Source organism: Gobio gobio (genome assembly GCF_949357685.1).
Source record: "Gobio gobio genome assembly, chromosome: 15".
Lineage (NCBI taxonomy): Eukaryota > Metazoa > Chordata > Actinopteri > Cypriniformes > Gobionidae > Gobio > Gobio gobio.
In genome coordinates, this window is record NC_137108.1 from 5,124,851 (window position 1) to 5,142,113 (window position 17,263).

The 17,263-nt window shown below is 38.8% G+C and overlaps 1 protein-coding gene across 1 annotated transcript in view; it reads left to right on the top strand.

Moving 5' to 3' along the window:
- ascc3 (activating signal cointegrator 1 complex subunit 3) overlaps positions 1 to 17,263 on the top strand; it is a 352,716-nt gene that overhangs the window by 131,627 nt on the left and 203,826 nt on the right. Inside the window, exon 11 of the mRNA XM_079836136.1 lies at positions 12,575 to 12,739. Coding sequence (XP_079692262.1) covers positions 12,575 to 12,739 — 165 coding nt within the window. The remainder of the gene's footprint in view (positions 1 to 12,574; positions 12,740 to 17,263) is intronic.

Below are 17,263 nucleotides of genomic sequence, written 5' to 3' on the forward strand. Positions count from 1 at the left end.
ATTACTGTCACTATAAGACTTTGATGGGCGTTCCGTTTCCGAAAATATCTGCACAGACTAAACCAATCACAACTGACTGGGTCATCGGACCAATCACCGCAGATTAGCGTCACGTAAAGGCGGGTTTTGAAAAGTGAATCACTAAAGGAATCATTTGAGAATCGCTGTCAAAACAGGTAAAAATAAATGCATATTATAAGAAAACTAAAGTCTTTTTTGTCATTGCATGCATGCAAAACTGTTGTTGGGGACTTCTAAAACAATATTTGGAACATTTTAAATGCCATGATAGGTGCTCTTTAAGAAAAAAAAAAAACGTTTGTATACATTTACATTGCAGTTGAATCATTTACAGAGTAAAGGTCTGTTCACACCGGAACGATTTTTGCGCTGTGTTTATCGCCGAGTGTGTACACCGACGTGCAAAACGTGCCATTTTTTAAAAAACGCCTTGGTTTAGTTTTTTTGGTTTGACGCGGCGTGTTAAAAACTGGCCGACCAATGAGATCGGCGCTATAGTTCACCTGGAGCTGCTGAAGTTACAGTAAAACACCACTTGGTGGCGCTCAAGCGCAAAACGGTCTTACCCAGCACACATTGATACAACGAAGAGGAAGTAAGTAGACAAAGAAGAAGATGAGCTGCTAATGCTACTTGCCAGCAGTGTTGGGGAAAGTTAATTTGAAAAGTAATGCATTATAATATTGCGTTACTCCCTTAAAAAGTAACTAATTGAGTTACTTTGTTATTTTTTAAGAAAAGTAATGCGTTACGTTACTTTTGCGTTACTTTATCTCACCTGGGCTGGGCTTGTTTTTGTTTATAACAAAAAAGTGATATTTTTGTGCAATGGTAAAGACCTCTTCATACCAAAATTGAAATAATAAGCCTCAGGCTGAGGTTAAAATGCAGATTGACGCATGAACAGTAGAGGGCGCAGCTCTGGATAATGGAGGAATAGGATGCAGGAGAAAAAAGTTTTACCAATAAAAACCTAGTCATTTTCATCATCAAAGGTCAGCAGCAAGACATTGGTAAATTAAATATAAAGGTAGATTATGCCTAAAAATAGTTGTTTTATTTAACATTTAATTATTGGAGGTTTGCATAGTACTCTGATTTTGCATTTGACTGATTTTATTCATTTTGAGGAGTACAGAATCTTTATTGTGCAAGTGAGATAAATAAATGCTCACATTTAGTCTGGAACTACAATAACCATCATGTTCACACACACACACCTCTGCACTTATTGTCCTCAACATGAGGGCAGGAGAGCTGTCAGTCAAATTAATGTGAAAAAGTAACTCAGATATTTTGTTGTAAATGTGAAAAGTAATGCGTTACTTTACTAGTTACTTGGAAAAAGTAATATTATTAAGTAACTCAAGTTACTTGTAATGCGTTACCCCCAACACTGCTTGCCAGTTAGCAAAAAGTGTGTGAATGATTTTGGCGAGCACGTAAATACTGTCTCTCTTCTTCTTCTGTGTGACAAGCGAGTGTCAGAAGTGTAAAGTGGCGCAGCACCACCTTGTGTACCAGGAGCACCATCCGTGCGCCATGTACCGTGTACAGGCCTTAACGTTTGCCTGAAAGATTAAATAAAATGACCTCCATGCAAGTTACATGCTCATTGTCACAAAAATGACACCGAACCCAAACCATCCGAAACTAGAGGATGAGACGGTATATTTTTAGTAAAGCTTTTAAGTGGCTTTGCATCTTGAATATGACACCTTAACGTGGGAGTGTAAAGATGTTTAAAGATTGGAAAAACCTGCTAGATGAGTGTTTAAATCCGCATCGGCGACCATATTTGTGTCACCTGCCATATTGACACAAAAACTATTATTTTCCTTTTGTTTCTTATCATTTTAGTTTAGTTTCTCAATCACTGTTTATAGTGTAGTTTCATTTTAGTCTTTAGAGTATTTTGAATTGATTGGTTTTCAGTTGACGGAAATATTTTTATTCCTTTAGTTTTAGTGTACAATATAAAGACTGCTTTGTACCATACGCATTAGTTTAATCTCCAAAATAAAAGGTTGACAGTAGAAAGATACCATCAAAGGAGATTGACATTATCATACACTGGGGGTTTGGTGTGCTGCAGAAAACAAAGTCGACGTCTATGAAGTGAAATAAGTCGGGTTTTTTTACCCTCCTGGCTTTGTATTGTAATTAAAATGAGCACTTTAGCTCTGCTACCTGTTTGCCAGCGCTTCCATTTAGATTAGCGGCGGTCTAATTAACGGCAGACGTGCATTTCCCCTTCCAAAGCCAGTCTCTAATGGCTGGGCAGATTGATTTAAATGCAAACGAGAGAGGATTTAATGAACTGCTTTTACTGAAAGTGTTTAATAGGAATTTCAACACTCACAGACAGGTTGGTAAACAGCTCTCAAACCATTAATTATGCATTGTTGTATATTTCTTCTCTAAAATGTTGGTTAATGGTGTCAAAATAATCACATTTTGTGTCTTGAATGATTACGCTTTTGAAGATGGCTGACATCGGTGGGAAATCTTCTTGTAGATTTGTATAATTTAGTTGTCACGAAACCATAACTGGCTCATCATGTGGGCGGCACATGTATGGGTAGTCATTAAATTTTTTTGTGTGTGTTTGGCTAATTCATTTAAAGTCTCACATAAGCACAAGAGAGCTAGATGAATAGTCTACATGCTCATTTTTCTCTGTAATGAATGGTTTCCCAACCCTCAGATTACATACACAGCCAGACAGTGACACCAGCATCTCCTGCACAATTGTTGTTCGAATGCCTCTACTTGTCCTAACATCCCACTCCATCACAACAAAGGGAAAAACTCCAAGGATACCCTCACACAGCAGAATATGTTTGTCATTACTGGACTATTGTAAATACAGATGCTTATACACTGTGAGCTTATTGAACCAAATTCTGTAACCAAAGTCATTTTCACGACCAGATTTTAAGTGCTCAATTCATACAACATGCACTATATTGCCAAAGGTTTTGCCTTTACATGCGCATTAACTTTCTTAATCCGTAGGGTTTAATATGGAGTCGGCCATATAACAGCTTCAACTCTTCTGGGAAGGCTTTCCACAAGGTTTAGGAGTGTGTTTATGGGGATTCTTCTAGAAGCTCATTAGTGAGGTCAGTCTCTGATGTTGGACGAGAAGGCCTGGCTCTCAGTCTCCGCTCTAATTCATCCCAAAGGTGTTCAATCGGGTTGAGGTCAGGACTCTGTGCAGGCCAGCCAAGTTCCTCCACACCAAACTCGCTCATCCATGTCTTTATGGACCTTTCACGACTATCTGCAATAGGCATCACTGGTGCTGCTCTTCAGTGGTTGACCTCGTATCTATCAGATAGACAGCAGTTTGTTAGGATAGGTAAAGATCGATCCAGTACCGTTACTATCACTCATGGTGTACCTCAAGGTTCTGTACTTGGTCCTCTTTTATTTCTCATTTATGTGCTGCAACTAGGTCAGATAATCAGACAGCATGGTCTTGCCTTTCATAGTTACGCTGATGATATTCAGATTTATTTCACAGTTAAACCCAACTCAGCGTATCCTCCTGCTTCTGTTAACTCCTGCCTCCAGGAACTTAAAACCTGGATGACTGATAACTTCTTACAGCTTAATACTGATAAAACTGAAATCCTGTTGATTGGCCCTAAATAAAAAAATTTGCCACGCGATGACATTGTTATTGATATTGATGGTGTCCAGATTACACCTTCAAAAAATGCGAAATCTGGGAGTATTGCTTGACCCAACGTTATCTTTCGACTCACATATTGGTCAGACAGTAAGTCATGCTTTTTACACCTGCAAAATATTGTTTGCATCTGCTGATCCCTTAACTTTAACGATGCTGAAACTGTTATTCACGCTTTTTTAACCTCCAGATTAGACTACTGTAACGGCCCTAAATTATGGAATAAGATGCCCTCGATCCATGTCTTTATGGACTGACGCTTTGTGCACTGGTGTTGGAACAGGAAGGGACCGTCCCCAAACTGTTCCCAAAAAGTTAGGAGCATGAAATTGTCCAAAATGTCTGAGAGCGACCCATTCTTTCACTAATGTGTGTAGAAGCGTCTGCATGCCTAGTGCTTGATTTATACACCTGTGGCCATGGAAGTGATTGAACACATGAATTCAGTGATTTGGAGGGTCCCAATACTTTTGGCAGTATAGTGTATATCAACCAGATGCAGTCAACAACATGCAGATTGTGACAACCTTCATACATGTGAACTATTATGATACAAACTACAATTTGGTAGAGATGTAAATCAGACATCCTCACAAAACAATCTAATTCTCTGCAAGCAATGGCAAAAGCCAAGAAAGTCTTTCAGTCTCCTCTAAAATGTACACATCCTGATTAAGACATGCACAACTAAATTTAGTGTTTTTATACCAAAAAATACATGAAAAAAATTGTTTTTCAAGTATTTGATGACAGCTCAGTGACAATTTGATATCTCTATATAATGCATCATAACGTTAGTCATTTGATTGATGCATTGATCCATATCGATGTATCACTACACCCCTACAATATAAGTATAGTGTGGTCAGACAGTGAGATAAGGCTACTGGCTAATGTTTGGGAATCTTTATTTAAGCAGTACCACACAAGAAAGTGTGCTGTTGTACTGACTGTCAGCACAGCTGTGGTTTAGACACACTCAGGTCATCACACTCTTGCTGATAGTCAGTACAACAGCATGATTGCTTTTAAACAGTTATAGCAAGACGTTAATATTTAACTTTTTAGACATATTTTAGACCCTAACCCCCAGTTTCACAGACAAGGCTTAAGCCTAGTCCCAGACTAAAATGCATGTTTGAGCTGTTTTAACTGGAAGCAACTTGTACTGACATAACATTGTTTTGTCTCAAGATGCACACCAGTCAGGCACGTTTATAAAAGCTACTTAAATGTCCTAATTGAACTAAGGCCTAATCCTGGCTTAATCAAAACCCTGTCTGTGAAACCAGGCCTAGATGTCCAGTTATTTTGTCTGCTTTTGCTCAGAAGAAGCTAAAGCGGGGATCAACCCTTGTGTCTGCTGAGCAACGCACAGACTGACAGCTTATCTAGAATGCTGTGAACACAGAAAAGTGGAGTGATATAAACAGAAATGTTTCAGTGTTTTATTAAGTAACAGCGTCTGTCTGTCAGTCAGTCAATCAAAAGCTGTGTTTTGGACCAAATGGAGTAAAAGCAAAAAGAGTTTCTACTAAATACTTAAAGATGCAGTACAACCTCTTGAAATTGTACTATTGCTATGTCAATCCACAAGAGAAACGTGGTTTTCTTTCTACCTCTCTCATATACAATACTTTATTTATATCAAGAAATACAAACACTTTCCTGCCTGCCCTAACTCAAGGCGTCCCCCAGGGTTCGGTTCTCAGTACTCTCCTCTTCACAGGCCCTGTCCCATATGGCACCCTAAACCCTCACGGTCTTCCTACGAGTCTGCAATTGCATGACGTAACGCCGCTTTGACTGTCGGGAAGAAGTTTGCTGAAGAAGTTCACATCGGTGCGGGCTCTGCAGAAGTCCGCATCGATAACTTCTGAGACCTAAAACGATAAATGGGACACCCTATGGTCTCGTGGACTTAACGGACATGACATTGCAGCCATTGTAAGTCCACAAGATCGAACGTGCATATGAAGTGTGACATTTGGGACAGGGCCACAGTCTATACATAGCTGCCATGATCTCAGTTAGCACTGCTACGCTACACAGACATCCTTCAATTTTGCTCTAACATCTTGTATGCATTATTTAAAATGATCAGCGGTAATCAAACCATAATTGTAACAATACTGATAAAACGGAGATCACAATTTTAGCACCTAGTGATATTGACATTTGCATTGATGTCATTCTCCCCAAACCCCGCAAATCATCAAGAATCTGAGCGTCAGACTTGACTTCTCTTTTTTTGTATTTGAAGCCAACATCAGAGCCTTTTCTGTTGCATCTCTGCCACATCACACATCTCTGCCCCAAAGCTCAACACATTTTGTTCAAAAGATGCAGAATTGCACTTTGATGTATATTTGACCTAATGCATCCATACATTTCTGTTCGTTTCTCATTCCTCATGCCAGATTGCTTGGAAGATCTCTGTGTAATGGCACCGAAAAGCATGTCCAATCCTTGGTGATGGCAGTCTCTGTCTCTTTTTTCCGTTCTCTTATTGTTTAGTTATTTGTAACCTAATGGTTAATGGACTGTACATTGATTGTAGCGACCTTACTCATTTGTACAGTCATTATTGGTTTCGCCCTGTGTCCTGCTGAATGTACTTTGAATCTGAAAGTCATGCCAATGCGGTTGTCCATCCCACACACTGACTGTGTGAATGTAGCTAAATAGTACTCATTGCAAATTTCAAACTTGTAACCATATCACTGGTGCATTATCCCATATATCCTAATGTCCCGCTCTGAAGGTCAGAAGTGACTTTACCTATGTTTTAATGTCAATATTCTACTAGATATGTTTTTTTTGCCTACTGTGTTTGTACATCTATGTATATTCTAGTTGAGTGCACTTTCTGCATTTTAAAGGGCAGATTCAGATGTCAGAGTTACAGTGGTGGAGTGATGCTGAACAGCCCCAGTAAAGCATGTCGGATCTGCTGCATGGGTGCTTAACACACACAGTCTCATGTTAATCTTGAGGATCTATAGAGTAGTATTGCATCCTTCATATCTCCAAAGAGTCTTTAGTTTTATCATATTTATAAAAGACAGATACGCTGCACCGATACTTTCTGAAAACAGCTGAGCTCGTGGAGACGTGCAGTGGGCGGAGCTAAAGAGTCACGAGCACACACACACACACACACACAATATTATTCCTGGATTACTTTCGATTCACTATACATTGGTGTTGTTCACATTACAGGGAGTGCAGAATTATTAGGCACGTTGATTTTCTGATCATATTTTTTTTCCAGGCACATTTGACCAATTCCAAACCACAGTAATCCTAATAACTACTATTGATTTAGTATTTAATAATGTATAAGTGATATATAATTGTTCATGAAGGCTGGAAATGAAAATCACCTTATATTCAGGTGTGCAGAATTATTAGGCATGTTTTCTTTTACAGATAAATTGAGCCAAAAAAGAGATTTAACTCAGACTGAAAAGTCAAAAAGTATTAAATGCCCATGAGAAGGATGCAATACTAACACAATACTAGACATTGCAGTTAAGGCATGACCATTGGACAGTGAAATGCTCGTTGGGTCAGCAGGGTCAGACAAAAACATGTGGCGGAGAAAAGACACCTGTTAACCGCAAAAGAATGAAGAATTAAGGTGAAGAATTAAGGGTGAAACCATCAGGAACCCTTTAGTCTCCAGCGCCACCATTTTCCAGAGCTGCACCTACCTGGAGTCTCCAGAAGTGAAGGTGTCAGGATCTCAGAGACTTCAGTTAGGTAAAAAATCCTAAAAAATGACCCCCACTAGATAAGAATCACAAGCTGAAGTGTTGTAAAATACATGAAGAAGGTTTTTTTATAGGCTTTATGGACAGATAGGTTGAGAGTGACTCTTGAAGGACCAGCACCACATCCTCTAGCTCCACTGTTTGAAGAATTCATCTTCCAGAATCTGGCAGTACGTTTTGGGAGTTCATTTTAGTCCATCCTGAAGTCCGTTTTGCAGAGATAGACTAAAAATGAACTCCCAAAACGTACTGCCAGATTCTGGAAGATGAATTCTTCAAACAGTGGTACTAGAGGATGTGGTGCTGGTCCTTCAAGAGTCACTCTCAACCTATCTGTCCATAAAGCCTATAAAAAAACCTTCTTCATGTATTTTACAACACTTCAGCTTGTGATTCTTATCTAGTGGGGGTCATTTTTTAGGATTCTTTACCTAACTGAAGTCTCTGAGATCCTGACACCTTCACTTCTGGAGACTGCAGGTAGGTTCAGCTCTGGAAAATGGTGGCGCTGGAGACTAAAGGGTTCCTGATGGTTTCACCCTTAATTCTTCACCTTAATTCTTCATTCTTTTGCAGTTAACAGGTGTCTTTTCTCCGCCACATGTTTTTGTCTGACCCTGCTGACCCAACGAGCATTTCACTGTCCAATGGTCATGCCTTAACTGCAATGTCTAGTATTGCATTAGTATTGCATCCTTCTCATGGGCATTTAATACTTTTTGACTTTTCAGTCTGAGTTAAATCTCTTTTTTGGCTCAATTTATCTGTAAAAGAAAACATGCCTAATAATTCTGCACACCTGAATATAAGGTGATTTTCATTTCCAGCCTTCATGAACAATTATATATCACTTATACATTATTAAATACTAAATCAATAGTAGTTATTAGGATTACTGTGGTTTGGAATTGGTCAAATGTGCCTGGAAAAAAAATATGATCAGAAAATCAACGTGCCTAATAATTCTGCACTCCCTGTATATGCACGTATGCGCCGATTGCCAACAAAACACACACATTTGTGCAGTTACATGCAGTTTCACTCACCGCCTGCGGTTTCCACTCATGACCGGGAACACACACACACACACTTGCAGAACTCCTGCTCCGGAAAAACAAACTGCATCCACTGTTTCCTTAACGCTGGGTTATTTGGGAAGCTGAACAAGGTGATCTTTCCCTCACACCAGAAACACACTTCTTTAGTGACATTGTTGATTTCGTGGTCTAATTTCGGGATTTCTGTAACCCGAACGAAGCTCGCTGATGGACGTGCTCTTGCTCTCGCTCTGGTTGATGTGTATGTGTGTGTGTGTGTGTGTGTGTGTGTGCGCACGCTCATCCAGGAGAAGAGAAGTAATTCCGTCCTTTATGACGTCATACAGTGCCATACTCGAAAAACGTATTTGAATCCTGAAGGAATGAATTTGCACAAATATACTTGTTTTTTTCAATTTTGTCCATGTTTAGCATGAGAATCATCTCTTTAACAGTGTAAATAAGTCAGAATGCATGAAATAAAATGATACCCCCCTCCCCCATCACTCACCAACTCACAAGAAGGGTTATTGTGGCGTGCAGATCGTGTTTAAAATCGTATTTGAGTCATGAATTTGAGGAGTTGAGTACATTGGGGGCATTATTATACAGAAACATGGTTATATCAGAGGGGAGCAGTTAATTGTAGCATGGAATTGCATCTTTTCCTGCAAAATTGCATTATATTCTTGAGATGAGACTATATTCTATGATCGTGATACGGCCGTGTGGGGCAATCATCACACCTCATGACTATGACAACTCGAGGTTGTAGATTAAAGGGATTTCTTGGAAGGGATTTCAAAGCCTGACTATGTGAATGTATCCTTACACCCTGTCTACAGTGATCACGTCCGTTGCCTTGATGCGATGCATTGGCTAGAGGCTCTGGAAACGTCAAAGCAAATGTTACAAAAAGATCACCTCAAGAGTAACCCTTTCCTCCATCCATTTCTGCTGTTGTCAGGACGCATGTACGCCTGGACTCTCATCTACGGTGAAATTGTATTCGGTGGCTCACGTTGCCACATGCATCAAAGACTCTTAACCCTTAATCGTCCCTTGGGGTCCAGCTGACCCCACTGGACTTTTCCTCCATTTTTTAAAAGTGTTCCCTTCATCTCAGGGCCATGAGACTCGGTGACTTTTCCTAAATAATCTATCTAAACATGCACAAAAAATCTGGGCTTGATTTTGTTGTTCTAAAGGTGTGTAAAAAAAATTTACCGTTTAAGTCCCTCGGGGTCAGATTGACCCCACATTGAAAATGAATGGGAAACACATTTTTTTCACTTTTTTTGTCAATTTTTTTTTACTAAATCCAGTATAAATCTGAAAATTTCCACATTTATATCAAGGTCTGGTCCTAGAGCATAAACACAAAGTAGAACGAACTTTCTGTCTCATACACACACGCACGCACACACACACACACAAACACACACATGTGTGTGACTGCAACAGAGAGCATTTTTATAGAAACTGGCAAATAAAATCAACAAAACTGGCATAAATCTGAAAGATTTTCATACATAAATGAAGTACTAATACTAGAGCACAAATGCAATATGGAACAAGCATGTTCACTCACACACACACACACACACACACAAACACAGGTGTCTGGAGCATTTTTTTGGATTTTGGCAATGAATGGGAAAATGTAAAAAATGCTTTTTTTTTCACTTTGTTTGTAAAAAAAATCAACTAAATCCAGTATAAATCTGAAAATGTCTACATTTATATCAAGATCTGGTCCTAGAGCATAAACACAAAGTAGAACGAACTTTCTGTCTCATACACACACGCACACACACGCACACAAACACACACATGTGTGACTGCAACAGAGAGCATTTTTATAGAAACTGGCAAATAAAAATCAACAAAACTGGCATAAATCTGAAAAAATTCCATACATAAATGAAGGACAAATACTAGAGCACAAATGCAACATGGAACGATCATGAGAAAGAGAGGGAAAAGGGCAAATAAAAGAAAGATGAAAGGCAGCTTAACTTTTGCATAACTTCCCTATGGACCTCTATTGGATAATGTGGTCATTGCACTCTCTTTCTCTTTAACTATAATTCCTAAAGTTTTTCCACAAACCTACAGATGGCGGTATTCTATCCCTAACACATAGAGCAATGTCCAAAATTATTTATATTTATTTAAGATCATCATTCAAGTGATTTTTTCATAAAAAAATGATTTTTAATGAGCCAATTTATGACATAGTTAAGTATTTGTGCAGTAAATAGGTAAAAAACTACCAAATACCCACAAAAACACAGCATAAATGTATAGTTGAGAAGTAAATAAAAAAAATGATATATAGTTTTCCATGTAAAAAAATTATATTTCCTTATGCAATCGCTCTGTAAAAGTTTGGGGTCTATCTGACCCCAAGGGACTCAAACGTAAACCCTACTTGAGGGACGATTAAGGGTTAATGTCAACACCCTTTATAAATGTGATTTTAGTTGATTTAAAAATACGTTTTGCTGCATTTATTTCATTTGGAACTGGAAATTAATGAATTTAAACGCACTATTTTAGAAAGTTCTTTAGGATTTATTTTTGAAAATGAACTGAATCATTTAATTCTGTATAGTAAAATTCAATGTTAATGAGGAACATCTATTGAGAGACAATTTCATAATGTTTTCAATGGCTGTGCTGCTTTGCTGTAAATACAATTCACGATATAACAAGTAAAATATGTTTCATAATATAACCATTATGTAGAATAAATGTATAACCATTATGTAGGTCCTCAATAAACCCGTCTTCGATTATTCCTATTTAATAATTATTTAATCGACACATCATCCTCAGTAAACCCGTCTCCGGCGTGCTGCCTCTGATCTTTCGATTATTCCGATCTATTATGACCTCTGACCTGTAAAGTTGTCAGAATAATAATCATACGCTGCTTGTTAATGTCAGTTTTCATTGGTTGTGCAGCTTTGCTGTAAATACAATTCATTGGACGATTTAACCAAACCTAAATCAAGTTTTAATCATGGAAATTACATGATGTAACAAGTAAAATATGTTTCATAATATAACCATTATGTAGAATAAGCAGGTTGATATGATCACTTTTGAAAATGATCCAGTATTGTTGCAACACAAGTCAACTCACAAAACTGTTATTCTTTGATGGCCTGGGGCAGTTTGAGACCAGTTGATTGTTTTAATTCATCATTTATTTGTGCAGATTTGATATTTATCTTAATTACTTACGGTTTTATTTTTGGCAGGTGCTTATTATATAATTATTTCACTCCTTTTGGAACTGTTTACGTATTTTTGGGTGGGGAAAAGCCATTCTAACTGGCCAGATTTAGTCTGAAACACAAGTTGAACGAAATGTATACACACCATTATTCAAGTATCCATTTGCTTCTTCACATTGAGGAGATTGGTGCCATTTACAATCAGTCACCTGTGGTGAGAATGATAGTCTTTTCTGTTCATTTGTCTAATGTTGCTGGAAGTACTGATGCAGAGATATTTCTATACCTTGGCCTCTCATTTACTTTTTTCAAAACAAACCACTCGTAATTCCCTCGAGAGATATAAAGGACATTTTTCTTAAGAGTTTGCTGCTCACAGACCCAGTTTCCATAAGTCATTTGTAAAGGTATTGTTAATGCAAAACAAAAAGTCCTGCAAGAGGAGAAATAGATACCAGTGCACAAAACATATATTATCATTAGATGAATGTTAGGCATATAGGAAAAGTTTATAAATGGTAGAAATCTCATAACATGCTCACACAATTATCCACGTGCCAGTGGCATCTTATTCTCTGGAGTATGCACTATAGGGCTTGCATGACTTTTTAATTTTGACTAGTCATCCATAAAATTAATGGTTCATCATTATAGAACAATTGCAACTGAAGTCATGTGATCATGACTTACTGACACAGTGCACAATATTTTTTTCCTAAATTTTCCAACTTACAGGCAAATGTTCTACCTTGTAAAAAAGTAAGTGTGCTAATGACTGCATTGTGTATTGTGTGGTAGATGTTGGTGACGACTCCAGAGAAGTGGGATGTGGTGACCAGGAAGAGTGTGGGGGACGTGGCTCTGTCTCAGATCGTCCGGCTGCTCATCCTGGATGAAGTTCATCTCCTTCATGAGGACAGAGGGCCCGTTCTGGAGAGCCTGGTGGCCCGGACGCTGCGTCAGGTAACACATTAGCGATCCCCGCGGGAGGACTTGAGGAACAAATAATTACATGTAAATTATTCAAATATTTACACATTAATTTTGTTTATATGATACACTACATTCTTAGTAGGGATGGGCATTTCAAGCAAAAATAATATTCGAAGATCCCTGGGAATTATTCGATTTTTATTCGAAAATCGCAACTCCTCCTCCGCATGCACGCATGTAAAGGCTACAAACATATAAACAGAGAGAGAGACCATTACGCTCTCAATCTGTATGATAACAAACTGTTTAATTCATTAGGGAATAGGCTATATCAACTCAAGCCATATAATTATTGTAACATCCTGAAACATAATGTTATTTGACATTGCCCCAAGTTACCAGGGCCACAAGTCTACAGTGTGCACGTGAGACGATGTGTTATTCTTCTGTTGTCTCAGGGTGTTTTTACTCTGGCAGTTTAGTTCGGAATGGGGCACGGTTCGCATGAAAAATTGCTAATGTGAAAGCTTTCATACAGAGCTGAGGTACCGAACCCGAGAACACACAACCGGAGTTCGGTTGCTCTCTGAGCTGTGCCACGATTCACGTGAATGCGAAAACAACACTCGGGTGCGCACTTGTCCAGGAAGAAAAGTAACCAGCGCATGCGTTTTAGCCGATTACAATGACATTAGTTCAATAACATGCATGTAAGTGATGATAGTGTTGATGATTTACCTTTAGAGACGATCGCGAGAGCGAGCCTGCAGTGTATTTGCACATAGTGCAATCAGGGCAGCAAATGAATAGCAATTCACAGTCTCCTCAAAAGAGTCAGTTTGCAAGCAGCAAAGCCGCCTTCAAGCGACACACATACGGTAAACCCAAGTGTTGTTTACTCATATATATATATTTTTATATTTGACCCGCGTTCTGTTTTCTATCACGCCCGTGCACGTTTGTGATGACGTAAGATGAACGCAAACGCACCAGGGTTCAAGTTGAGTGTGAAACCAGACCAACGCTGCGGAGGCGGAGGGAAGAATCAGACTCGGACCGCAGCAAACGTGCCCAGTATAAAACACCCTGAGAGCGGACTGGCAGCTTTAGGTGCGTTATTGGCAGCGCCTCCCTCTGGTTACATGAACGCGTCACCACCACATCAGCACCGACAACATGGGGATTTTTTTGGGGACGATAATCGAACAAACTATTCGATATTCTATAATTAAATCAACTAATTTGAAAATCGCGACCCATCCCTAATTCTTAGAAGAAAAGGTTCTGTATAGAGGCTTCTTTTAGACACTTCATATATAGAGCTTTTTAGGTGTTCCCATCATGCAATCATTTTATGGATTCATTTTTATTTAATTTTGTTTTAACCCCTTTCCATGCAACCCCCATTTTGGCAAGTAGTGCATAAATGACATACCCAACATAAAAAGGTTGCTGCTCATTCTGAATAGAGACATAACCAACATTTTAGAAAGCCAGCACTTAAGAGTTTACAGTCCAAGACTCATTTCGCCTCATTCGCACGGCCTGTTCGCGTGAATGACGCGAATCTAGCATCTTGCGTGATACTCGCGAGTGGTGCTTTTTGTGCATTCACGTGTTTGAAGTGAATTCGCATCTGACGCCCGAATTGAAAAATCTGAAAAATCTGTTTGCGCTGCGTTAACCAATCAGGAGCCTGCTTGCTGCTGTCACGTGGTGATTAACTAATGGCAAGTCAATAGAGAATAGAAACCCTGCGTAATTTAAAAATACTACTGTTATTGTGTAACAAAAAATGTAGGTGAGAATGTAGTTGTTTAAAGCTCAAATCTGTGGTTTATTTATAAAGAGAGTGCCTATTGGAATATTTAATCTGCCGTTTTCGGAGTTGTGAGCTCCAGTGGATCAGCGGCGCTCAGCGCTCATTAACCCCAGCGAGAGCAGCCTTACCTCGGCCAGTCCTTCTGACGTCTGCCGCTGGTTCTGATGTCCTGTAGTGGTTCGTCTTGTGTGGATCTGACGGCCGATCTTTGGTCTCATGAATCTATAATTTGTTGCTTGCCAAATAGTTTTGACTGAGGGCAAAGTGAAGTTTCATAACTTTATTTTTTAGGCTATTTAACTTTACCGTTGTAGCCTACTAGCGCTAACTTTGTTATATTATTATAGTATATTATAGTAAGCCAAGAGCACTCAGTGTTGCAGTTTGTTTCTTGTCAGTATTGTGCTGTTAATTAATAGTCCCTTAATAGTTTCTATATGTAAATTAAATGTGAAGGTCTTCGGTGAATGAAATGTGAAATGCTTCCTCCTTTAATATATCTCAATATTGGTTATTATAGCAGCATGATGTTAATATTGGACTTTAATAGCTCCAGAAGTGTGTGTTGTGCATGCACAAGGGGCAAATAAAAATTTGTGGTCTGCATAAGGTGACATTATGTCCAATCTGGCCCTCGAGTGAGTTTGACACCCCGATGTTAAAAGCTCATGGTGAGAAAGAGGATAGCAGTAAGAGAATAGTAGTATTGTATTTTACACTAGTGATTTATAATGAATCACCTGATATAATATCAAATAAAATCCCAGTAGTTTGTTGGTTCACTCATTCCTAGGTAATTTCCTCCTCCAGTGGGTGTGTGTGTGTGTGTGTGTGTGTGTGTGATTGATAGGACCCCGCTGATGATGATTGACAGCCGCTCTTACTAGAATCACTCTGGCCAATTGGGATATTAGTGTGATTATGCAAATCCTGACAGCCGAAGAGACGACAGCCCACATTACGTGGTGTCCCATATCCATGTCCCATTCTGACGAGCCGCAGTCAGGTGTCAATCACATGCAGGAATTTACGGAAATAAGCTCAAGCTAAGCTCACGTCTACTCCGTGACAAACCACACGGCTAAACTACCACGGAAATATTGCCCTTCAAGACACTTTCTCAGAAAATACAGCTTTCTCTCTTACAACGCACATTTCTTCGTTAGCCGAGTTTTCTCTGAGGCCTGGAGCTGAGAGAAGCTTTCAATAGCACTGAGTGGCGTGCGAGTGAAAGGAAATGACATCAAATGAGGCTGCTGTTTACTGTGTCCATGCGCTGTTCGTTTGAAGTGCTAACTGATACCGGTTCAGCGAGGCTATGTGTGCTCTTCTCAAAGCCAGGCGCAGCTTATTATCGTCGGAGATCATACCGTGCACTAGATTTTCAATGTCAGATTCAGTTTCTTTGGCTATGCGGAATGAATCTTTGCACTTAATTTCAATTTTAAAAGCTAAAAGATAACAAGCTGTTACTTTGGCGAATGTCACGATGACACATCAGGCAGCAGTTTTAGCTGTAGAGAATTAAAATATTCAGCGCCCACGGTTTTGCTGCATTAAAGATTTTCTGCTTCCAGGCGCTCCTGTACAAATGAACTAAAATGGAGTTTCTTGCTTACAAACTAGACTTTCACTTACAACCCCTAATTTGGAAGTTTTCTACACTCAGATTTCAATTGATAACACTTTGAAAAAGTGTCAGATTTTGAACTGTACACACACACACACACACACACACACTCGGCGATTCCTGGCCAGACTAACTTATACCAAATCATTACATTGCAGCAAGTCAGGCAAGTTTGTAACACGGACCCACAGATTATTTCAGTCAGATCCACAAACAAGGGTAGTCAACATGCAGATCCTGTTGACGACACAATTTGGCGAATGGAAAACGTAAGCATACTTAGTAATAGTATTTTTTATTACATTTTCTTGAACGCACAACAATGTACATCACATGTCTGTAACAATACATATAATGTACATAAACAAAACAAACAAGGTACTACAATATGTACTTAAAGGGCCAGCGTTAGCAATACATTACAGTAAACAATACCCAGAAATATAAGCAATAAAGTAGGGTTAATATATTGCACAATAAAATGCATTTAATACTAATTGTTGAATATAATACCTAATCAAGCATTTTGTTCCTCCTCTATTATATGGTTAATATCCTCATGTTCAATAAATAATAAAAAGGGACTCCAGATCTTCTTAAATGTGTCCTCTTTATCTTTAAGAATATATGTTATCTTTTCCATTGCAATGCTTGAAGATATTTCTCTTAACCATTGAGTTATAGTAGGCCTTTCTGTCTTTTTCCAATAAATGGCGATGAGCCGTTTGGCATGTAGAATAAACATGTCAATCATTACTTGAGTGTCCTTTTTAATATTCCAGTTATCTGGATGAATATCAAGAATGAAAAATCCAGGATCGGATTGGTAATCTAACCGAAACTATATGCCAGATCATATTATTAATTTCTTTCCAAAATTCTTTTATTGTATCACATTCCCAAATGCAGTGAATTAATGTGCCCTTTTCACTATTACATTTAAAACAAGTATGTTGCCATATTTTTGATTTAAAAACGTTAGCATACTTAACAAGAAGTGTCTCGCAGCACTGCTCCTGAGAGTTGCATAAAGCCAGTGTCAATGGAAGTGGTGATTTCCTCCAGTATGCGCTTCATGTTTTATGCATCAGAAGGTCAGTGA